This window comes from Mobula hypostoma, chromosome 18 (assembly GCF_963921235.1).
Source record: "Mobula hypostoma chromosome 18, sMobHyp1.1, whole genome shotgun sequence".
NCBI lineage: Eukaryota > Metazoa > Chordata > Chondrichthyes > Myliobatiformes > Myliobatidae > Mobula > Mobula hypostoma.
In genome coordinates this window covers 45,466,167-45,492,469 of record NC_086114.1, presented here as the reverse complement: position 1 = coordinate 45,492,469, position 26,303 = coordinate 45,466,167, and the positions used below count along the sequence as shown (strand labels likewise).

At 41.2% G+C, this 26,303-nt stretch overlaps 1 protein-coding gene across 1 annotated transcript in view; it reads left to right on the top strand.

The window, feature by feature from the left end:
* Positions 1-26,303, top strand: part of LOC134358503 (potassium/sodium hyperpolarization-activated cyclic nucleotide-gated channel 3-like) — a 531,682-nt gene that overhangs the window by 332,735 nt on the left and 172,644 nt on the right. The window contains exon 4 of the mRNA XM_063070795.1: positions 5,549-5,767. Within this exon, the coding sequence (XP_062926865.1) occupies positions 5,549-5,767 (219 nt within the window). The remainder of the gene's footprint in view (positions 1-5,548; positions 5,768-26,303) is intronic.

Below are 26,303 nucleotides of genomic sequence, written 5' to 3'. Positions count from 1 at the left end.
CACTCCGGATTTGTCTAGGGTTTACTCCTTAGCCTTCTCTTCTCTTCTCCCAAAGATACCCACAAGGCAGTGGGCTCCGTAATGATGGATAGGGGCCCGTACCAGGTACTGTCAGCCAGAGCCAGCTAAACCCGGGACTTGTGTAAGACAGGGTTGTCACGCCCTGTAGTAGTGATATATGGAGCCAGTACCCACTATCTTTAGTAGTGTTTAACATGACTCATTAAAAACATTGCTTCTTAATGTTCCACTGTTATTCTTGCTCCGCACACGTGTAACAGTATTAGTCATTATTTATTGTTATTTTAATCTCTTTTTTCATAACCTATGTTCATCTCTGGCAGGCTCTGCAGTACATTTATTCCCATCATTGTCACAGAATAACTTGCTAGTTCCCTTCAGCAATGGGTTGGCATAATAGTTCAGTTACAAGACCAGAATACAGAGACCTGGGTATTGACACTGGGATGTGTGTTCCAATACTATCATGGCAGCTGGGGAATTAACATACAAATAATGGAATAAATCTGCAATTTTAAAAAGCTAGAATCAGTCCTGATGACCGTGAAATGACTTGATTATTGTAAAAGCCCATCTGGCTTACAAATGTCCTTCCTTCTGTCCGCCAAAAGGGAAACCTGCCATCCTTATGTGGACTGCTCTGTATGTGAGGAGAACCACCAATATATTTGGCTTTTAATTGTTTCATGCCTCTGCTGAATTGGTCAGGTTTATGGAGGGGAAAGTGACAATAATGGAGGGTTAAAAAATACTGGCTGTTCGCTGACATGCTCACCCGAAGGAAAATAAAGTGCACATACATTGGGGGAGACTAGACAAGGTTTAGGGCAAAAGGTTTCTTACTGGGGCATGATCACAACAATAACTGTAGGATTGTTGAACTCAAGCAGGACAAAACTATGCACATAGGTCTGTTGAACCAATGGTTTTCAATGTTATAAATGCTTTCCAATTTTGAAGGCATTCCTTTTTGATGTTAATTTACTTAAACTAATGGAGCATTTTGAGGATCATCATCATTATCAGGTGCCATGCACAGTTTGAGCTTTGACTGCCATGGCCCGCACACTCCTTTTTTGGCTTAAGTGGATCAATTCATTGGTATTCATTTCTAATTCTCCGGCTGGTGTCTCCATCATCATTTGTCTTTGCCTTCCTCTTGCTTTCTTCCCTTCAATCTTTCCCATAATTACTGTGCATTCTAACTCCTCTTTCCTAATCACATGTCCAATGAAGTTACGCTGTCTTTTCATGATCTCATACATTATTTCTCTTTTTGCGTTTGCTCTGTTCATGACATCCTCGTTAGATATTCGTTTTGTCCATGACATTTTTTGCATCCTCCTCAAAAACCACATTTCTGCTGCTACAATTTGTTTCCTCATGTTATTGTCCAACATTCTGAGCCATATAACATAACTGAATAAACATAACATTTCAGTACTCTGAGACGGGTTGTCATGCCTGGTTTAGTATTGGTCAGTATACTCTTCATTCTTGTAAAGGTGTCTTTTTCCATCCCTATTCTTCTTTTGATGTCCAATTCGCATCTGCCATCTGATGTCACCCAGCTTCCTAAGTAGCAAAAGTTCTTCACTTGTTTTATGTCTTCCCCATTTATTCTCAGCCTGCAGATAGGATTCTCCTTCTTTTTGGATATCACCATACATTCTGTGTTTTTGCAATTGAGGATAGAGCACTAAATATATCTATTATGCTTACATTGGTAAGAATTTATTCTGTACAGATTTTACTTTAAGAGCTATAGAGTTGTAATGTAAAGGACAAGAGCAGGAGCAGGCCAATTGGCCCCTCGTCTGCCCCACCATACATCCTCCATTGTCAGATTTCTGAATAGTCCATGAACCTATGAAACCAACCTTGTTATTCCCTTTGTTTTTGCACTAAAATAATAGATGAGCTTTATTTGTCACGTGTACATCAAAACATGGAAATGTACAGTGAAATGTGTCAGATATGACAACAGCAGTCCGAGGATTGTACTGGGGGAAGGCTGCAAATGTTGCCATGCTTCCAGCAGCAACATAGAATGCCCACAGCTCACGAACCCTAATCATATGTCTTCAGAATGCGGGAGCACCCAGAGGAAATCCACATAGTCATGGGAAGAACATACAAACTCCCTAACAATCAAGCCCCAATTGATGATCGCTGGTGCTAACCACTGGCTATCATGTCCACTATTAAATTAACTTTGTAATTTATAGTATTTTCTGTCTTTCTACTCTGATTCAATTGCGCAGTGATAATAAATCTGGTTCTGATTTTGATTCTGCTCTGTTCTGGGCCTCAACTCCTGTCCTGTGCTTAGATCAATTTCCTGATCCTTTAAAAATGTATCTAACTCCACACTAAATACCTTTATTGATCTAACCTCCACAATCCTCATGTGTAGGGGATCCCAAAGATTCATTGCTTCTGTGTGGAAGAATTATGCTGGAAAGGAGATATGTCCTCAGGGATGCATACTTCTAGCATAGTACACTATGCCACACAGTATACTGCAATACCAAAATCTGCATCTGTTGACCTTCAGTCAACTGGGTTACCTCTTGCCAGGTCATGTTTCTGACCTACTCTTCGATACTCCTCATTGTACTGAGGATTAATGGCCATACTACAGTTGAAGAGATCAGGCCATGAGGACGGAGATTGTAATAGAACATAAAAACAAAAATTGAATTGGGGAAGGTTGATTTCAATAGCATTAGGCTGATTAAGGAACAAACTCGATGGGCTGAATGGCTGAACTCTGCTTCACTGTGTGATGATCTTATGGTCAAACTGCAAAAGGTGTGGTTGTATTGGATAGAGTGCAAAGGTGGTTTACCAGGGAGTTGCCTGGATTGGTGAACTTTAGTAATGAGGAGGGACTGGATAGGTTGGTCCTGCTGGGCCTGTTGGGCCTAGAGTGAAAGAGGCTAAAGGGTGATCTGATAGAGATTTAAAATTAAAAGAGGCATAGAGAGCGTAAATAGAATCTTTTTTCCACTGATAGAGGTATTTAAACAAGTGAGCAAAGGTTAAAAGTGTGAGGAAGGAGTTTTAACGGGGATTTGAAGGGAATAATTTTTTGCACAGTAAGTGGTTCATATCTGGAACTTACTGCCAGAGAAGGCACATACAATCACTGTGTTCAAAAGGCATTTAGACAGACACCTGGAAAGAAGGATATGGACCTAATGCAGACAAATGGGATTAGTGTAAATAGACAGAGGTGCAGCCTTGATAAGGTGGAGAGAAGGTTCTGTTTCTGTGCTGTATGACTCTATGACTCTGAACTCCCCACACATTGAACCCCTCGCCTACATAATAAGGGCAATTTTGAACAACACACACAAATTGCTGATTGTGTGTAGGTCAGGCAGTATCTTTGGAGGGGAATAAACAGTCCTCTCTGGGACAGTCAACGTTTCAGACCGAAAGATTTAATCAGGACTGGAAAAGAAGTGAGCCGAAGCCTAAATAAGAAGGTTTGGGGGAGGGGTGGAGCACAAGCTCACAGGTGATAGGTGAGACCAAGCGAGGGAGAAGATGGGAGGGGAGGGTACAGAGATACGTTGTGAGGGAAATTGACAGTGTACAATTAATTTACAATTCGCATGTCTCTGGAATGTGGAAGGAAATCGGAGCAGCTGAAGGGAATCCACCCAGTCTCAGGAAGAATGTGCAAACCACACTCAGACAACACCCGAGGCTAGGATTGAATCTAGGTCTCTGCCACTGTACTTCAGCCTATCATCGAACTGCACTGTGGCATGTAGTAGGAGGGGTTGGGCAGCAGATGTGTGTATGATGGGGACAAGAGGAGAACAAAAGTTATGGTTTAATTGTTTATGCTTCTGACCGCTTGCTGCTTTCTGTGTCCATTGTTATATGGAATGCGATACGCAGTGTGGAACATTATCTCTTTCTCCACACTCTCTATTGAAGAAATTATCACTGCCTCTTTGAGTCTGTTTAGAGGGCATTTAGGTTTAATCATAGAGTTATACAGGATGGAAACAGGTGGTTCGGCCCAACTCATCCATGCCGACTGTGCTGCCCAGCAAGCTAGTCCTATTTGCCCACATCTACTGCCCTTGTATTTCTAAAAACACAAGTAAATCTGCAGATGCTGGAAATCCAAAGCAACACCCACAAAATCCTCCATCATTTTGTGTGTTGTTGCCAAAAGGTGGCTTTTAAATGTTGCTAATGTACCCACTTCTACTACTATTTCTGGCAGCTCTTTCCAAATATGGTCCATCCTTTGCATGAAGAAGCCGCCCCTGAGGCCCGATCAAATCTCTCATCTCTGATTAAAAAGCCCTTGCCCTCTTATTTTTAGTACCCGCTTCAGTGGAAAAAGAGTATGTGTTTCCACTCTACCTCTGCACCTCAAGATCTTGTATACCTCTAATAGGCCATGCCTCTATTTTCTACCCTAAGCTCTAAAGTAAGAGTTAACACCTATCTGCTCTCTCGGTGACTTGATAAAAAACTAGTGTTCTGGAATATTGATAATGATACATGAGTTTAAATCCCACCATTGTCAAATATATCTGGATTTTAAAAAAATATTAGTCATCTTAACAAGGATATTATGGGTTGCCATAAAAATCCACCTGGTTCACTAGTTCAAGTTCAATTTATTGTTGTCTTAGGCATGCACACACAGAGTATAAATGCTATGAAAAATAACTATTTCTCAGCAGCAGCAGTACAGCACCTTACAAACATGACAGATGCAATTTAACATAAACTTAAATTCACATAAATTAGAAATTACTTACATAAGGCAATGAAGCTAATATTACAATGCTGGTGCAGGATTGAGAGAGAGAAAAAGAAATGTAGACCAGGGTAGTATTGGGGGTTTCTCAAGTCAGTTCAAGAATCTGTTAACAGTGGGGAAGAAACTGTTGTTGAACCTTAAGGATTTGGTTTTCAGGCTCTTGTATTTCCTGCCCGATGGCAACATTACAGCAATATCATCTGTGGAATTCATTGCCACTGGTGGCTGTGGAGGCCAAGTCTTTATGTATACTTAAGGCAGAGTTTAATAGATTCCTGATTGGTATCTATCAAACCCTATCAATCTTAGGGCATGAAGGGATACAGGGAGAAGGCGGGAGATTGGGGCTGAGAGGAAAATTGGATCAGATATAATGAAATGGTGGAGCGGACTTGATGGGCCAAATGGCCTAATTCTGCTCCTATATCTTATGGTCCATGAGGGCATGGGTTGAATGATGGGGGTCCATGACAATGGATGTTGCCTTCCCGAGAAATCACCTCACATAGATTGTGGGGAGAGCTATAGCTATGATGGAACTGGCTGAGTTATCAAAGGAAACCTGCTCCTATCCATTATGGATAACGTGTGGCTCCAGACCCACCAATATGATTGACCTTGCAGCTCCAGGGTTGAATAATAGATGCTTGCATTGCTTGTGAAGTATATACTGTACCATTGAATAAATAGAAGAAAATTGCTAATTCTCTGGTTTGCTTTCCCTCACAGGAAGATTCCTGGACAAAGCAATACTCGTATGCACTGTTCAAAGCCATGAGCCACATGCTGTGCATCGGGTATGGGCAACAGGCTCCGGTTGGCATGTCTGATGTCTGGTTGACCATGCTCAGTATGATAGTCGGGGCTACCTGCTATGCCATGTTCATCGGCCATGCCACAGCTCTCATCCAGTCTTTGGACTCCTCTCGGAGGCAATATCAGGAGAAGGTAAGCACTCACTATCATCTCAAAACACTGCTTCGCAGGTAGAGAGATCCTGTGGCAGGAATCTTGTTAGCATTACTACTGAATAGCGAGGCACTGCTGCTGAACATGATACTAATACTGTCAGTTTTACTTGCAGACATATTCTTGATTCAATATCGTGTAAAATCGTGGTGAATAATAGATACTTGGGAGTGAATACAAGGCTGTAATCTAATCAAGGGTTCCGTTATTGTCATAAACTGTGAGAATGTTTGGGTATGTCTCCACAACTCGGAGATTATGTTCTTTTTAAATTGCTCCAGGTTATCTGTGCCAAACACAACACTGTTAATTCAATGGAAAGATGCTGTTGTTTTATTTTCTGTGAATTCATTTGTGTTCTGCATTGTTGATGCTTGCTGGTGATCTGAAGGCTTAATGATTTCAGTCAAGTTGACTAGAATGGTTCCAAGGAAAAACAATTTCAGCTGCTGAGTTTCACTGGAGGCGTTGAAGTTGTTTTGCTTGAAGCAAAGAAGGTTGGAGAGTTAACATAAGTGGCTCACGCAAGATTGTTAAAGGCAGTAGGTCTCATTGAAGAATGGGTTGGCACTCGGTGCCCACTTTATTAGGCACCTCCTGTACCTAATAAAGTGCTCTTGAGTGTAATTCCATAGTCTGCTGCTGCTGTAGCACAGCCACTTCATGGTTTGAGGTGTTGTACTTTCAAAGATGCTGTTCTGCAAACCATTGTTGTAATGGTTGCTTATTTGAGCTACATTTGCCTTTCTGTCAGCTTGAACCAGACTGGCTAATCTCCTCTGACCTCTCTCATTCACACAGCGTTTTCACCCACAGAACTGCACCTCCCTGGATGTTTTGTTTTGTTTTAATCACCATTCTCTGTAAACTCTAAATATCATTGTGTGTGAAATTCCCAGGAGATCGGCAGTTTCTGATCTGCTCAAACCACCCCGTCTGGCGTGGTCAAAATCACTTAGTTCACATTTCTTCCCCATTCTGATATTTGGTCTGAACCTCTTGATCATGTCTGAATGCTTTTGTGCATTGAGTTGGCTGATTAGACATCTGCATTAATAAGCATCTGTGCAGGTGTACCTAATAAAGTGGCCACTGAGCATACAAGAATGGACCCAAGTATTTTTGCCAAAAAAAAGTAGTGGAACTCACTGTACAGGGTGATGGAACCAGAATTAATTAGCAGCTTCATAAGAGAATGAGATAGCTCTTGTGAGAGAATAATTTGCAATGTTGTGAGAAAACTTTTGGAATTTCCCTATTAGGGGCTAGTACAGACTGAATGGACTGAATGACTTCAAATTCCAGATTACTTACAAGATAAACCATGGAGCATTCTCTGGCTGCTAGCTATAAAAAAATCAGACACCAAGAATTAAAATCAGCGTTACTGATATTGGTGCCTCAACCAACAATTGCCATTGATTAGAGTAATTTGCATTTATATAGCACATTTAACATTAAAAGTGACATAAATAGACATTGATAGGAAGCTATGGAAGTAGTCTTAGCAGGGAGTAACCAGGTGTTTTGTGAAGGAGGTGAGAACAGCTTTGAGAGAAACTTTAGGCTGGATCTCAGGTTTGTCCACCATTGAGGGGATATGGAGAGAGGGATGGATATGACAAGAGATTATTAGGGTGGAGTAGGTGAGGGGTAACAACAATGGGAACCAAAAAACAAGGAAGATTTTAATTTTAATAATGATGGAGCCAGTTTTGATAAATGACCTGATTGGAGGTGAAGGCAGGAATATGAATAAAGAATTGGAGTTTATGAGGTTGAAGATTGGGAGGCCGACATGGAGACAATTTAAGAACTGATGTTTGTTGATTAATAAAATTATCTGAGATTTCCTTTCAATCATTTATCTGGATAATCTGAGTAATTTGGAAAACACTTGATAATGTTCTGGCAGTGACTCGTCTGAAATTATTCACTCTGCTGCTTTAGGAATAAGCTTTTTCATTCCCTATTTTTTTCCCTCTTTCTTCTTCCCAATGCTGTTGACTTCTGCTGGATTTATATCCCACTGATAAAAGTCCTCCTATCCCACAAATCGCCTTATGGACTAAGCCAATGAGGTAGTGAGCACTCCCAACACCACTTCCAGGAATTGACACCTCACTACAGTAGCAGAGTGGTTAGCTTGCTGAGAAAATATCTTGTCAGGAGTAACACACACAAGATGCTGGAGGAACTCTGCAGGTCAGGCAGCATCAATAGAAGGGAATAAACCATCAGTGTTTTTGGGCAGAGACCCTTCATTGAGTCCTGATGAAGAATCTCAGCCCAAAACGTCAATTGTTTATTCTTTTCCATAGATGCTGCCTGAGCTCCTGAGTTCCTCCATCATTTTGTTCGTGTTACTCTTGATTTCCAGCACCTGCAGAATCTCTTGTGTTTAAAATAATTTGTCAATGTGCATTTCAATCCCTTCCTAGCAGACATGGGAATTGAAATCAGGTAGTTAACAAGTTAATATTAGTCTTGTAACCAGAGAATGACCAGATCCTCATTTAAGAACCTGTTTGGTTCAGTGAAAGAAACCTGTTGCCTTTCTCTTGGTCTGGCCTATATGTGAATCCATACTCAGCCCTCTAAAGTGGAATAGAAAACTGGCCAGTGGAAGTGGGCCACAAAAAAACAGGTCAGGACAACAAATGAAAATCAATAAAAACTGTAGATGCCGGAAATCTGAAATAAGAACAGAAAATGCTGGGAAGGCTCAGCAGGCCAAGCAGAATCTGTGGGAAGAGAAATGGGCGATGTTTCAGGGCTGCCGTCCTTTAACAAAATTGGGATAAAGTGGAATAAAAGTTGGTTTTCAGTAGGAATGTTTTTTTTCCTGCATAGATACTACCAGGCTTGCTGAACTTTTCTAGCAGTTTCTGTATTTCATTCAGGGTGACAGACACTCATTGGCTACTTTATTAGGTACACCTGTACTCTTGCTCATTAATCCAAATCTCTAATCAGCCAATCATGTGGCAGCAATTCAATGCATAAATACATGCAGACATGGTCAAGTGGTTTGGTTGTTGTTCAGACCAACTATTAGAATTGGGAAAGAATGTGATCTAAGTGACTTTGACCATGGAATGACTGTTGGTGCCAGATGGGGTGGTTTGTGTATCTCAGAAACAGCTGATCGCCTGGGATTTTCATGTATAACAGTTGCTAGAGCTTACAGAGAATAGTATGACAAATTTAAACAAAAACGTCCAACGAGTGGCAGTTCTGTGGGGAAAAAAGCACTTTGTTAATGAGAGAGGTCAGAGGAGAATGGCCAGACGGGTTCAAGATGATAGGAAGGTGACAGTAACTCAAATAACCACTTGCTACAACAGTGGTGTGCAAAAGAGCATGTCTGAATGCACAAGACATCGAACCTTGAAGTGGATGGACTTCAGCACAAAACCATGAACATATACTCAGTGGCCACTTTATTAGGTACATGAGGTGACTAACAAAGTGGCCACTGAATGTATATGCTGGACTATCCAATGACACTTGCATGCCATGAACAAAAAAGACATGTTAAAAGATGCCTAACATGATAGCTAAGTGAATTGGCTCTAGATATACTGAAAAATAACAGTAGAAAATGCAGTAAACACTAGGTCACGAATCACTTGTAGAAGGAAACGTAGTCAGATGCTTTTGGGCACTATGTGTACATTCTTGTAGTGCATAGAACACTAACAACTGTGTAGCTGAAGATGAACAGTGATAGCATATTGTTCCTGTAACTTTGAGGAAGCAACCTGCTGAGTTCCTTTAGCTTTTTGCGTGTGTTGCTATTCTGTCTGAACAAGAGCTGTGGTTATTAACAGCTGATTAGACAGCGAAGTTACTGACACCTGCCACAAACCAAGTGCACAAAAGATGCTGGAATACGGAGCAACACACAAAGTGCTGAAGGAACTCAGTAGGTCAGGCAGCACTGATGAATAAAAAAGGATAGTTGGCACTTTGTGTTGGGACCCTTCATCTGGATTGATGAAGGACATCTCAGTTCTCAACCTAAAACATTGGCTGTCCATCTTCATCTATAGATGCTGCTGGAACTGCTAAGCTTCCCCTGTGTTTTCATTGTTGGTACAGTCACTGAGTACCTCTGATAGAGATGAGGCAGCAGTAAATTTATTGACAGGTTTCTCATTACCACCAAGATCGAGGAGGCCAGCACTTCTTTGATGAATGAAAATTAAACTGTTTCAAACTCTGTTGCTTGGGTTTTTGATTAGTTTTAACAGTAAACCAAGAAGCAAAATAAGGAATGAAATTCAATAGCTTATTCTCAAAAATCATATGTTTTTTTTTCACTTTGGCAACCCCCTGGATTTGAGGCGACTCAGTCTAGTTCTGACAGAGGTGTTGACTTCATCCTAAGGAGATGTGCCTCAGCTAATATCTGTGAAAGGAATTAGTTTTTCTGCTTGTGGGACTTTGCTGTGTATATATTAACTGCAGTAGGGAAGGTGCAGTTCAGAAGCAGTCCAGTTTAGAAAGAAAGAATAAATATATTATGCAAATGAAATTTCTTTCTTTTGAATTCAAGCCAACGTACTTTAAAATGACCTCATTGTTGTAATCTAGGAAACATAGCTGCCGGTTGTGCACAGAAGTTTTCACAAAAACTAAAGTATAATGACCATGATCTGTTTCTGTGACATTGATTCAAGAATAAATGTTGAGCTGGACCACCAGTGATATTGCTGCCATTTTCTCAACATAACATCATGAGATTCTTGTAAGCACAAGAAATTATGCAAATACTGGAAAGCCTGCAAGTTTTCAGCGGTCATCTGCCGAATCTGGTGCTCCTGATGTGGCCTCCTCCACGTCAGTGAGACCTAACATAGGTTGAGGGATTGCTTTGTTGAATATCTTCACTCCGACTGCAACAAGCAGGATTTTCTGGTGGCCAACTACTTTAATTCCTCTCCCCTTTCCCATTCCAACATGTTGGTCCATGGCCTTCTTTACTGCTATGATGTGGTCAGTCTCAGGCTGGAAGTGCAAAACCTCATATTCTGTCTGGTTAGCCTCCAACCTGACAGCATGAACATTGACTTCTCTAACGTCTAGGAATATATCTTCCCTCCCCCTTCTCTCTTTTCCCATTCCACATTCTTACTCCCCTTTAACCCCTTCGTTCTTCTCACCTAACAATCACCTCCCTCCGGTGCCCCTCCTTACTTTCCCCCATGGTCCACTCTTCTCTTCTACCAGATTCCTTCTTCTTTAGCTCTTTACCTTTTCCATCTATCATTTCCCAGCTTCCCACTTCATTTCCGCCTCCCCACCTACCCATCTTCTCTCACACCTGGATTCACCTCTCACCTGCCAGCTTGTATTTCATACCTTCCCCTCACATTGTTATTCAGGTGTCTTCCCCTTTCCTTTACAGTCTTGATGAAAGATCTCAACCCAAAACATTGACTGTTTATTCCCCTCCATAGATGCTACCTGACCTGCCGAGTTCATCCGGCATTTTGTGTATATGAGATTCTCAAGCCCTCTTGGTGACCATATGGAGTCTCGGTTTTATGATACTTTAGAAATATTTTACTTTTACAGTGTAAATCTTTGGAATGACACTGGAATTTCAAGCAATATTTTGGTAATCTAGTCTCTAGGCTTTGAAAGTCTTGGTTTGAATAATACATATTAAATCAATATATGATCATAGGAACAGGTGAAAGCCAAGTGATTCCTCAAACTTCTCCATCGCTCACTAAGATATTAGTTGATTGATAGAGTGGCTTGGATTTATTAATGTCACATGTACCAAGATGCAGTGAAAAACTTGTCTTGCATACCGATCAGATCATTATTCGGTGCATTAATATAGAACAAAGTACTTCAGCAACAATGCAGAATAAAGTAGGAAAGCTGCAGAGAAAATGCAGTGCAGGTAAACGATAAGGTGAATAATCATAACGAGATAGATTGTGAGGTCAAGTGGTCATTCAATAGTCTTGTAATGAAGGAGTAGAAGCTGTCCTAGAGCCAGGAGGCACATGCTTTCATGTTTTTGAGTCTTCTTGCCTGAGGGAGAGAAGGGAAAGGAGAACATCCAGGGTGAGTTGGGTCTTTGATTGTGTTGGCTGCTTTACTGAGGCAGCAAGACCAGTTTCACGTTTCTATCAACACATGGTAGTGTGCAGAATCCATCTACCTTTCAAAATATTCAGACACTCTCCTTTGAGGAAGAGAATTCTAAAGACTCACGATGCCCTAAGAGAAGAAAAATTGCCTCTGCGATGTCCTAAATAGGTGGCCTCTATATCTAGAATGTACATTTACTTTACAAAACAGAAGGATTTTAAAAAAATTTAATGTTCATTACAATCTAACCTCATAAGTAAATCCCAGACAGTTTTTCTCTATGGATAAATTGATGAGCACAGGGAGACTTAACCAAGGGAAGTCAAGCTGTGTTATGAATAGGCAAATATCTCATTTAATATGACTGAGGATTTCTTGCGTTAAGAACACATTTCTGCATTCTCAGTATAAAGAACCCATTGTTTAAAAAAGTTTGTGACAAAAATTGCACATTGTTTTTATCCTATTTTAGAGTCAAAAATAATGTACAACCAAAAATTGGCTGGTCAGTTATTATGCTTATAAAAGATCTCTAAATGAGTTATCAATTAGTCCCACTCACCTGTTCTTTTCTCTGCAAGTTATTCCATTAAGTAGTGATCCAATTTCTTTTTAAATACTTTTTCAAGCAGGATGTTCTGAATTAAAGGATATTACACACTTACGTTCTGAAACCTATCAAATACTGAAAAGTTTAGTTAGAATGGACGTGCAGAGGATATTTTCTATAGTGTGGGAGTCTAGGACCAGCGGGCACAGCCTCAGAATAGTAATGCATCTCTCTAGATCAAAGGTGAAGAGGAATTTCTTTAGTCAGAGGGTGGTGAGTTTGTGATATCTATAGCCAAGTCATTGGGGATATTTAAAGTGGAGATTATTAGGGTCTTGAAGAGTAAGGACATCAAAGGTTACTGGAAGAATATAGGAGAATGGGGTTGAGAGGGATAATAAATCAGCCATGATGGAAAGGCAAAGTAGACTTGATAGGCTGAATGGACTAATACTGCTCCTTTGTCTCATGGTTTTATAGTCACATTCTTGTTGCATTATTTATAAGACTGAGAAAACTTGGTAGGTTGGCAGGCCTGGTAGTGGGTAGGTAGCCAGGAACCAGAGTGAGTATAAGGAACAAGCAGCTAGCAATGCTCTTTAGAAAATGGAAAGCATGAAAATGGGACAGCAAAGGTCAAAATTGGTACAGACAAGAATGAAATGATCCTTATATTTGGTGTGCTTTACAGTTTAAAGCAATACCACACACAAAATGCTGTAGGAACTCAACAGGTCAGGCAGCATCTATAATGAAGGGCTTTGGTCCAAAACATTTGTACTTTATTCCTTTCCATTGATGTTGCCTGATCTGTTCAGATCCTCCAGTATTTTGTGTGTGTTACTCCGGATTTCCAGCATCTGCAGAAACTTTTGTGTTTGTGCATAAAAACAAGAGACCATGTTGTTCAATATTAGCAAATTCCACACATGTCCACATAATTGTTTGGTTTTTCTAATTATAAATTATAATTCAGATGTTGTTGGTTTAAACTCTGCGCCAAAGGTCAAAACATAAAGCTCCAAGCTGATTCTCCAGTGCCATGCTGAAGGAAAGCAGTTCTTTTTGAGGTGCCATATTTTGGATTATTTCTTACACCACAGCTGGATCTAATTCCTCAGGTGGATGTTAAATGAGCAGAAAATTCCTGGATAGTGCAATCTCTTAGCGAACATTTCTCAAGTCATGTGTTCTGGTCAATATTCAGAGTCATAGAGTTATATATCAGTGAAGCGAGCCGTATTGCAAAGTTTCTGTGCCATCCCAGTCACCTATGTCAGCTTAACCCATTTGCTTCATTTGGCCTGTATTCCTTTTTGTTTGAAGTTCAAAGTAAATTTATTATCACTGGACATATATGTCATGATTTACTTTCAGGCATTCACAGTAGAGCAAAGAAATATAATAGAATCAATGAAAAACTACACACAAAGAAGGACTGACAACCAATGTGCAAATACAAAAATCAAATAAAAGATTAATAATAAAAATAATAAAAAAATAAGATGGATGGTTGATATGATCTCAGTCATACAGATGGAGAAACTTAGGTTTTTGAGAAACAATTCAATTAAAAAATTTTCAGCTATCTGGGATCCATTTCTTGCCTACCTGGACGAGGCTGGGGGCAGATGAGCAATTTCCCCCCAGCTGATTTCTCACGGCCCTCATTTGAGATTTAATGTTTAGTATTTCTGAGCACTTTGTACAATAGGCATCCCTCTAATGTTATGTCTCTTCCTTTTTTTTTGCATATTTCATTTTTATACATGTCTGAGCTGGTATGTTCTTGTCAATTCCATTGGTTTTTTTTGAAGATTTTGAAAATAAAGTATTAAAAAAATAATAATACTGAGAACTTGAGTTATGGAGCCCTTGAAAGTTAGACAAGGAAGCAGAATCAGTTCAGTGTCGAGTTGAGTGAAGTTATCCATGCTAGTTCAAAAACATGATGGTTGAAGGATAATAACTGTTTCTGAACCTGGTGGTGTGGGATCTAAGGCTCCTGTATCTTCTTCCCAATGTCAGCAGTGAGAAGAGACCATGGCCTAGCTGGTGGGGTCCTTGATTGTGAATGCTGCTTTCTTGTGGAACTTCTCCTTGTTGGTACGTTCCTAGCGGGGAGGGCTCTTCCTGTGGTGGACTGGGCTGTATTCATCACTTTTTGTAGACTTCACTGATCTTGGCGATTGGTGTTTCTATGGTGCGCTGTGATACTCTCCATTGTGCATCTATAGTAGTTTGTCCAATCTGCAGAAACTTCTAAGAAAGTAAAGATGCTGCCATACCTTCTTTGAATGGCACTTAGATGCTCGTCCCAGGACAGACCTTCTGATATGATAATACCCAAAAATTTTAAGTTCCTAACCTGTGATCACCTATTGAGGACTGGCTCATGAACACCTGGTTTCATCTTCCTATAGTCAGTAATCAGCTCTTTAGTTTTACTGACCTTGAGTGAAATGTTGTCGTTGTGGCACCATTAAGCCAGATTTTCAATATCACTTCTAAATGCTAATTTGTCACCACCTTCAATTCGGCCAACAGTGATACCATCGGCAAACTTAAATATGGCATTTTATGGAAGGTACAATCAGTTGGCTCTCCTCCTGCTTCCAGTGTACTGGCAGTGACTAAAGACTGCAGCTCCGTGATGATGACCAGGAAGGTGTCGCCAAGGAGGCAGAGGAGCACTTACAGGATTGCTTTGAGTTGGTGGAGTGGGCTATATTCAGGGATTCATCTTCATATGTGCATGAATACACTACAGTTGTTACCAACTTCATCAAGACCTGTGTGGATGAGAGTGTGCCCTCAAGAATATACTGGACAAAATGAAGAGTGGTGGATGAACTGGGAGATTTGTAATCTGCTGAGGGCTAGATCTGTGGCATTTAAGACCGGTGGCTCATAACTATACAAGAAGAGCAGGAACGACCTATGGAAGGCTATTTTAAGAGCAAAAGAGAACAAATCTGATTGACGATAAAGATGGAATCGGATTCATGTCAGTTCTGGCAGGTTTTGCAGGTAAGGCAAAAGCAAACATCATGAAAGACTGTGATGCTTCACTCCCTGATGAGCTCAATGCCTTTTGTACATGCTTCAAAAGGGAGAATAAAACTATACCTGTGCGAATCCCTACAGCATCTGGTGATCTTTGTCCAGGAGACCGACGTCTGAACATCTTTTGAGAGGGTGAATCCTCGCAGAGCGTCAGTTCCTGATGGTGTACCCAGAAGGGTCCTGAAAATCTGTGCCAACCAACTGATGGGCATGTTCAAGAACATCTTCAATCTCTCACTGCTGTTGTTGGAGGCTCCCACCTGCTTCAAAAGGGTGACAATCCTAAGAAGAGCAGAATGAGCTGCCTCAACCACTGTTGCACAGTTGCACTGTCAAGTACTTTGAGAAGTTGGTTATGCCCAGAAACAAATACTGCCTAAGCAAGAACTTGGACCCACTGCTATTGCTACAATAGATCTACAGCAGATGCAACCTCACCTGCTCTTCACTTGGCCTTGGATCACTTGGACAATAGCAATACCTACGTCAGGCCGACGTTTGTTAATAAAGCTCAGTATTCAACACCATCATACCATCAGTATGAATCAACAACCTCTAAAACCTGGGCCTTTGTATCTAGATCCTTGGCCCCCTGTTTGGGAGACCACAGTCGGTGTCAATTGGAAATAACATCCCCTTGCTGACAGTCAACAATGGCACACCTTGAAGATGTGTGCTTTGCCCACTGCTCTACTCTCTCTACAGCCATGACTGTGCGGACAGGCACAGTTCAAACGCAATTTATACATTTGCTGATGGCACAGATATCAAATGGTGATGAGGAAGTGTACAGAAATGAGATAGAGAAGCTGGATAAGTGGTGTTGAAACATAATGTACACTCAGTGGCCACTTTATTAGGTACACCAGCACACCTGTTCGTTATTGGAAATATCTAATCTGTCAACCACGTGGCAGCAACTGTCTGCTGGAACGAGTCTGGCCATTCTCCTTTGCCTTCTCTCATTAACAAGACATTTTTGCCCACAGAACTGCTTTTCACTGGATATTTTTTGATTTTCACACCATGCTCCAAGCTCTAGAGATTTTTGTGTGTGAATATCCTAGAAGATCAGCAGTTATTCTGAACAACAACTAAAACTCTTGACCATGTCTGCATGCTTTCATGCATTGAGTTGTTGCCACATGTTACAACACTAGTGTGCAGAAGGGTATCTCTGAATGCACACCACTGTGAACCTTACAGTGGATGGGCTACAACAGCAGAAGACTGAAAACCTACCTCAGTAGCCACTTTATAAGGTGCAGGAGATCTCTACATTGGGCTTGTTAGGTATAATTTGGAGTTCTCTAATACAGAGGTCTGTGAATGGTTAGGTATTGAGTATATCCAAAACTTTTAGTGACAGATTTTTGTATCTGGGAAGTTTAGGGATATGGGGATAAGATGGAGAGATCATCAACAAGCAGCAAATAAGTTGCTGGAGGAACACAGCTGGTTGAGAGGCAGCTGTGGGAGGAAAGGAATTGTCAATGTTTAAGGATGATGATCGTATACGTTTATGAGTCATTCAAAATGGAGACTGCCCCTGTGACCTATCTGCTTCATTACGATCAAGAAACCCACATATGCTGGTCCCATTAGCCAGCGTTTGGTGCATATCCCTCTAAACCGGTCCATGTACCTGTCCAAGTGTCTTTTAAATGTTGTTGAGGTATCCGCCTCACCAGTTCTCTGGCAGCTTGTTCCACATTCAGATCACCCTCAGTTGCCCCTCAGTGTTCTTTAAGGTTGCTTCCCTCTCAGTCTAAACCTATAACCTCTAGTTCTTGATTCCCCAACCCTTGGAGAAAAGACAGTGTGCGTTCACCCTGTTTATACCCTTCATGAAATTTTACACCTCTATAAACTCACCCTATTATCTATCCTCCACTCTTCTTGAAAGCTAAGACATAGAGAAAACTGTTGTTTCATGCATAGGTTCTTATGTACAATCTTACACAGATGTGTTTGTATTCAGCAGTCCAGGCAGCATCTATGGAGGTGATTAAACAGTTGACGTGTCAGGCCGAGACTCTTCATCAGGACTGGAATGGAAGGGAGCAGAAGTTAGAATAAGAAGGTAGTGAGAAGAGAAGGAGTATAAGCTGGCAGGTGAGGGTGAAGATTTGTGGGTGGGGAGGGGGAGATGAAGTACGAAGCTGGGAGGTGATGGATGGAAGAGGTAAAGGGATGAAGAAGAAGGAATCTAATGGGAGAAGACACTGCACCATGTGGAAGAAAGAGAAGAAGGAGGAGCATCAGTGGGAGATGATGAGCAGAAAAGAAAGGGTGAGATGGCAGCTAGAACAGCTAGAATAGATAAGGAGGGAGGGTAGAGAAGATGGAGGGTAGGACGTTAGAGAACTTTTCCAGTCTTTTGCAGGATCTCTCAGTGGCTTTTGAAAATAGTTGATGAAGCAATCCCTAGTTTGCATTGGGTCTCACCAATGTAGAGGAGGAAGTACTGGAAGCACCAAGTATAATCGATAGCCCTGAAAGACTTGCGGCTGAAATATCACTTTACCTGGAAACACTGCTTGAGACTTTTCACCAGGACGGGATAGGTGAAATGTCAACTTTTTATTCCCTCCGTAATTGTTGCCTGATTTACTGAGTCTCTCCAGCATTTTGTGTGTGTTGTTCAAGATTTTCAGCATCTAAAAAATCTCTTTTGTTCAGGGTGTGTTTGAATCTTATTTATCTATTTAATTATTTATTGAGATACAGTGCAGTCTAGGCCCTTTCAGGCCTTCAAGCCGTACCACCCAGCAATCTTCCAATTTAATCTTAGCCTAATCACAGGAAGATTTACAATGACCAATTAGATTTGATTAGATTAGATTATGAGGACACTCAGCCCACATTTATTGTCATTTAGAAGTGCATGCATGCATTAAGAAAGGATACAATGTTCCTCCAGAGTGATATCACAAAAAAAAACAGGACAAACCAAAGACTAACACTGACAAGACCACATAATTATAACATATAGTTACAACAGTGGAAAGCAATACCATAATTTGATAAAGAGCAGACCATGGGAACGGTAAAAAAAAGTCTCAAAGTTTCTATCGACTCCTGATAGTCCCCGATAGTAGGCGGCAGAAGGGAGAAACTCTCTCTGCCATAAACCTCCAGGAACCGACAACTGTCGATGCGTTAGAAGCACCTGACTACAGCCGACTCTGAGTCCGTCCGAAAACTTCCAGCCTCCAACCAGCCCTTCGACACCAAGCACCATCTTTGCCGAGCGCTTCGACCCTGTCCTGGCTGCCGAGCAACAAGCAAAGCCGAGGACTCGGGGCCTTCCCCTCCGAAGATTCTGGATCACACAGTAACAGCGGCAGCGAAACAGGCATTTCAGAAGTTTCTCCAGATGTTCCTCCGTTCTCTCATGTCTGTCTCCATCAAATCAGGATTGTGCACGGCACCCTACTTGACAGATTACAGATATCGTTCACCGGAGTGGCCGCCATCTTCTCCTCACTCCAACCAACCAGTATGTCTTTGGACTGTGGAGAGGAAACCTGAGCACCCGGAGGAAACCCACACGGTGATGGGGAGAACGTATAAACTCCTAACAGGCAGTGGCAGGAATTGAACCCGGTTCACTGGTGCTGTACACATTTTACTAACCATTATGTTCTGTCTTTTTGGAACAGGGGGTCAGGGGTCAGCACAGTGGCTCAGCAGGTAGTCCTGCTGCCTCACAGCCCCAGCAGCTTAGGTTCAAACCTCTCCCCTAAAGCCATCTGTGTGGAGTTTGTTCACTCTCCCTGTGACCATGTTGGTTCCTCTCATATGTTCTGGCTTCATCCCTTACCCTTGGTTAGTAGATTAATTGATGACCACATTCAGTAGTTGGGTGGCAGAAGGATCAGAGCTGATGGGCACATGTTGTTACCAGGGCATCAATGAGATATTGGGATTGATGAGATAGTTCCAAGAGCCACTGACTCAGTGAGTGGAATAATGACTTTCTTTGTGGCAAGGAAATACAACAAATTTCATACAAATGGGTCCCAGCTCATGGATATTGGGTCTGCTGGAAACAAATGTGGACATAATGGTATAAAAGCAGTCTAGGTTAGTGTAACACTATTACAACACCAGTGACCTGGGTTCACTTCTGCCACTCTCTGTTTGAAGTTCGTATGTTTTCCCGCGACCGTGTTGGTTTCCTCCAGATGCTCCAGTTTCCTCCCTCATTCCAAGGATAAATGGGTTAGTAGCTTAATTAGTCACATGGGTGCAATTGGACAGCATAGGCTTATTGGTCTGGAAGGGCCTGTCATTGTGCTGTATCTCTAAATAAAATAATAAAAACAAACGGGACAGCAAATGCTAGAAGTTGAAGCGATAAGCAAAATGCTGGACGAACTCAGCAGACCAGGTTGCACCTGTGAGGGAAATTGACCATCGATGTTTTGGGTCAAGATCCTACATCAGGACTGAAAGAGCAGAGGGGACGTGGCCATTATAAAGAGGTGAGGGAAGGAGATGAAGGTACAGCTGGCAAGTTCTGTTGATAGTTGGATCCAGGTGAGGAGGCATGATAGGCAAATGGAGGAGGGAAAGATGGAACTAGCAGAGGATGGGAGGTGGTAGGTGGAGACAACAAAAGGCTGCGGACAGTGGAATCAGATAGGATAGGTTTTTGCCCTGAATGTAGGTGAAAGTTTCTGCAGGCAGATGGGCGGAGCAGAGGACCAGAGGACCTCAACCCTGTCACTGACCCAACAGTTATTACTACCAGGCACACTATTAAAAAAAATCAATATACTCATTATTTCATTGGTGTTTGTGACAGCATGGCATTTGAAAATATCTGCCTTATTTCCTATATAGCTGTCTTTATTTCCTATATTGTATATCATGTCATATACAAAAATATTATAAAATGCATATCCATGACGTAGAGCAAAGGGGAAAGGCTGGCTGCTAAGGTCCGTGGGGGTGCAGAGTTGAGGTTACAGTCAGATTGGCCATGGTCTTACTGACTAATGTAACAGAGTGGCCTTTCCCTGCTCTGATAACATGTGTTTACAGTCTTCACTGGCAGTACAGTGTGTTTGAGATGTCTCAGCAGGTTTTCTCACCAGGTAAATTTCCTGTTCAAATGTAACTGGCACACTCCCTTGTCAGGCTTAGATGTGCTCTGTAATGTTGGTACAGGAAGTGGAGTAAATAGCTCACAATTTGCAAGATTCAAGATTAATGCACAGTAAACTATGTGGGTTGCAAGTTTGGAGTTCTAATTCCCAGAGCTGACGTTGCCCAACAATCTGAAAGGGTGTAAGGAAAGATGTAAAAGATTTAAAGATAAGCTTTATTTGTCACACACACACACACACACTATACATCAAAACATACTGTGAAATCGTTTTGAATCAACAATTGACACTGTACAAGGATGTGTGGGGTCAGCCTGCAAGTCTTGCCACACTTCTGGCGACAACATAGCACACTCAGAACTCACAGGCCCTAAACCTAAATATGGGAGGAAACCAGAGCACCCAGAGGAAACACACGGGGTCCCAGGAAGAACGTATAAACTTCTTACAGAGAGTGTCGGGAATTGAACCCCGATCGACAGTCACTAGTGCCATTAAACAGTTGTGCTGCTACACTGCATGCTATCCATAATCCTAGAAGTAAGCCCATTTTTCCTTCACCAGGTGTATGTTTTTCGAGGAGTCAACAAGACAAATCAAACATTGGTCTGCAAATGTTTCCTTTGTTTCAAAACATAATACTCCCCACTTACGCCCAGTAGTTTGGTGTGTCTCAGCAAAGGTTTCGACTATATTTCACGATAGAGTTTTTTTTATATATATAAAAATTCTCCAACAGTTCCACAAATCACTGTGGTGCCTGTAAGGATGTTCTGATTATATCTGCACTGCAACCTTGTTTCCTAGACAACAAGAGGTTCACGTACAGACACCGCCAGCTTGATGGTGCGGAAGTCACTGCAGCTCACCTGAGACCGAGGCAGTGATTGACTCAAAGGCTGCTTTGCCTGACCTGATTGAAATTCAGTTCATGGCCAAATGAGATAATGGAGTGCAACCTGGAACAAACTTTCAGGAAATTTAATTCCCATGATACTGTTTCCATGAGTAAAAGCCAGAGGTTCATCATTTTATCATTGAAGTCTGCCTTGTCACTTGGAAACAACACTGTTCTAATTCCCACTGTTTTCTAGTTGATGGTATTCCCCTGTCACCCCACCTGATAAGGGAGATCTCCTTCACTGTGGAGTGAACCACTCCACTCTTTTAGTGACCCATCCCTCTTGCACTGTGCTCTGCACCACATTATCAGGATCCACTTTATTAGGTCACAGTGATCAGATGCAAGGTGTAGTCATATTTCATTATAACATAGTGACCTACTGCAATGTATTATAATGATTGCCTCCACTGTTTCATCGTAGTCTCCTGCACTGGATGGTCCTGGTCTTCTGCATTGTGTTACAGGGATTTTCTCTGCTCTATTATAGTGATCTACTCTGGTGTATTGTAATAATTTTTTGCACTGTGTAATAGAGCACCACATGTAGTGATACCCTGCGGTAAGTGATAGCATTATCCTTCGCAGTGGTGTAATGACCTCCTGCAGTGTACAAGGGTAATCAGCTGAGACTCATCTCTTTCATTTTACACACCAAAGCATGTCCTCCACTAATCAAAGATCTCTCCTACCCTATCAGGACTAATGAGATTCAATTGGTATTACTATTGTTTTTTTAAATTATTTCCTCATGTACCAAGAGAGCTGACACCAGTCGTAGCTCTAGAGAAGATGTCGGTAAATGTGACTGAATGAAATTAGGAGACACAAAAGATGGCAGATGTTGGAATCTGGAGCCACAAACAATCAGCTCTGGAACTCAATGAGTCAAGCGAAGTTCCAATTTAGGGTTTCGAGTTTTGACATCGACAGTTTCTTTCCTCCCACAGATACTGCTTAGCCCAATGAATTCCTCATTGCTCTGAGTAAAGTTAGAATAGATCTTTTTCCTCAACCTTCTCAGCCTTATCCATTCATTATGGTTTTGTTCATGGATTTTATATCACACTTCTTGGGCAATGGTTTGTAATCCTGAGCAACTGTAACACATCTATGTGAGTGCAGGCACATCCCCACTGAGGAGGGAGATTGCCATTTGGAGTGGTTGCATTAACAGACCATTGACTGCGGTATGCAGGAGGCCTCTGACCCACTAATAGTTCTGTGGCATTTCTGAGACTAAGGCTTGGGCCTTCCCCGGCTGCTCCAGGGAGTGGATCTAAGGATTCAATCTGGTTCGGAATGCTGTTGTTTATCCTGTTGTTTGCATGATGTGTGCATGTGTGTGTATGCATGTGTGCATTTTCCTCTTTCTCAGTGCGGTGGTTATAGTCCCTTCTATTTTTAATTGAGTTCTTTGGGTTTTTTGCTTTGTGGCTGCCTGTAAGCAAACAAATCTCAAGGTGTATAATTTATACGTTCTTTTATAGTAAATTACAATAAATGTACTTTAAATCTTGAATCTTATATACCCTCTTCAATGTATAGTATAGAATGCAATATTTCTTTGTAATCTATTACTATAAATAGTGTCTTTGGAAATCTTGACGGTGTATTGGAAGATCAGATTTGTTCTCCTCCCTCTTTCCTCCTTCCCAGTTGTACAAGAAGGTGGAGAGGGAAAACTTGGAGTGTCATGTACAGTTTTGGACATCATGTTATAGGAAAGATTCCCCTCACCTGTGTGAGTATAGTATTTTCAATTTTTGTCCCTCTAGGGTAAGCCAACATTAGAGGTACATTCTATGAATAAAATGTCATACTCAGCTCTTAGTGCACTATTTTGCTGTAAATTACTGGGAATTGGCAGGTCAGGCAGCAGCAATGGGAAGAGTAACCAAGCTAACATTTCAGGTCAAAGACTTCTCCTGTCCAGTTCTGTCAAAAGGTCTTCGACCCGCAATGTTAACTGTATTTCTCTTCCCAAAGACTCAGCCTGCCATGCTCAGTACTTCCAGCATTTACCATTTTTATTTCTGATTTTAGTCAATGAAAATGAAAAGAGAAAATCAGAAAAAGGGGAATGGGAGAAATTATATGAAAGAATATAGTCTACTTGGCTCCATTTTAGAATGTCCCAGAGCATTTTACAGCCAATTAATTATTATTTGAAGTGTGGTCTCTGATGTGTTGTGGGAAACACAGCAGCCAATTTGTGCACAGTCAGATTCTACAAACAGCCATTTGCTAATGATCATGTTCTAGTAATGTTGGCTGAGAGAGAAATATTAGCCAGACCACCAGGGAGAATTCCTTTGCTCTTCCTAAGAATACCAGCATAAGATATTTGATTTAAAGACAGCTTGATAGAGACAGGGAACTTGCATGCCAGGTGTCTCTTTTCATTTCCTTTGCTGTGTTACAGAAGTGAATATAATGAAGAGGAAAAGCTACAATCATAGCTCAACCCATGTAAGTGTAGACTGTCTTTACATCTTAAAGGTGGATAAGAAATCAAATGTATTTCTTCCCTCTAAGATAGAAAGCAATTTATGAATTGCTCACCTGGGCACCTTCCAAACACAAAACACTTTATTTTTATAATGGTCTAATGTAAAGACTGAATGGCAAAGGATCGCCTAGTTTATAAAAAAAAATCATATGGCTATGAAACAAATACAAAATGATGGAGGAACTCAGCAGGTTAGGTACTATCTATGGAGCAGAATAAATAGTTGATGTTGCCAACCAAGACCCCTAATCAGGACTCAAAACTTCACTTGTTTATCCTTCTCCATAGCTGCTGCCTGATTGGCTGAGATCCTCCAGCATTCTGCCTGTGTTGATGATTTCCAGCATCTGCTGAATCTCTTGTGTGTATGGCTGGAACTTTGTTTCTGCAGCAGGAATGAATATCTGTTGTCTAACTTGACTCTGTTTTGCTTCTTTCCTGGGGGATCATGTGGCAGATTGAAGGAAACACTGAGAGACAAGGGGAAAGGTGTGTTTAATGCTGTCCATTGGATAGGCTTGATAGAATACATGTTCTTTTCTTACCCTGTCTACCTTGTACAACCATATACCCATAGCTGTGCCATCTTGATCCTTGTTTTAACTTTTTAAGGCAAGGATATTAGAAGAATACTGATGAACAGACAGTGTTAACACATCCTTTGGTGGTGTTAACACACCCTTTAACGTTGGCGCGTGGCCAAGTAGTTAAGGTGTTCGTCTAGTGATCTGAAGGTCGCTAGTTCGAGCTTTGGCTGAGGCAGCGTGTTGTGCCCTTGAGCAAGGCACTTAACCACACATTGCTCTGCGATGACACCAGTGCCAAGCTGTATGGGTCCTAATGCCCTTCCCTTGGACAACATCGGTGGCGTGGAGAGGAGAGACTTGCAGCATGGGCAACTGCAGGTATTCCATACAACCTTGCCCAGGCCTGCACCCTGGAAACCTTCCAAGGTGCAAATCCATGGTCTCGTGAGACTAACAGATGCCTATAAAAAATAAAAATGGTCAATCTAATTTCCATTTCATTCACGCTCTCTCCAGAGGATAGAATGCTGGTTATGGACTATCATTGGCATTTATTTGTGTGCGTATACTGAATATGTTTTTTTTATTTTAAGTGGATTAGGTTAATCATAAGTAAATTAGAGAAATTTGAGAAAATATTCTGATCAGTTTGCTGTAAGGTTCGCAGAGGTCATTTTGATGGCTAATTTAATGGGAATTGTTTTTAATCTGTGTGTTGTTTTATACCCAATGTGAATTTTCCTTAGAGTTCTGGCATTGTCTTTGTGGACTTTGCACATTCTCCCTGTATCCATGTGTGCTCTCCATTTTCTACCCACATTCCAAAAGGTGTTCAGGTTAGTTGGTTATTTGGCCACTGTAAATTTTCCCAAGTAAGTAGATAAGTGGTAGAGTCTGGGGAAGTTAATGGGAGTATGGAAAGAATGAAATTGGATCAGTGTGGGTTTCGGCCTGAAACCTCAACTGTACTTTTTTCCATAGGTGCTGCCTGGCCTGATGAGTTCCTCCAGCATTTTGTCTGTGTTGCTCAGTGTGGGTGTAGTGTAAATGAGTGGTTGATGGTAGACATGAATTCAATGGGCCAAAGGGCCTATTTCTGTGCTGTATGACTCCTAATTTAGGAAGTGGATTACCGTTTACATTGTCTGCAGGTTCTTTGCTTTGGATGTTTACCAAGATAAATAGTGGAACTGCCATCAAAGCATCCTTTGTTGAATGCTATAAACTCTCAAGTAGTGTCAGATGCATTAATGCACCAGAAGTCATATCATTGTGGTATACTCAAGGTATGTTCTTGTTTATAAACACCATAGTATTGTCATTATGTTAGTGAGTTTTATTTATAGGATTCTAATAGGTACGGACTTCCTTTAATCATGAGCAAATTCCAACCATTGTATTAGTTATTTAAGCAAATCTCATTTTATTTAAATAGCTAAGAACCAAGTTGCAGAGGAAATGCGTAACCATTTTAAATATAGAATAGGTGCTGTTGCAATTTACACATTGCTATGTACGCTTGTAAGTGATCTAAGGTGCTAAAGTGTCAAAATCCAAATAGGTTGCATCTTTCAGCCCAACCTCAATAACCTACATTTGATTTTAAAATTCTCATTCATGTTTCCTAAGCCCTCAGTGCAGATCTATAACTTTCCAGGGTACAGTATCTGTGTTCATTCAACTCTCTATGCCCGATGATTCTTGTTTGCCCAGTGGCAACTGTGGCAT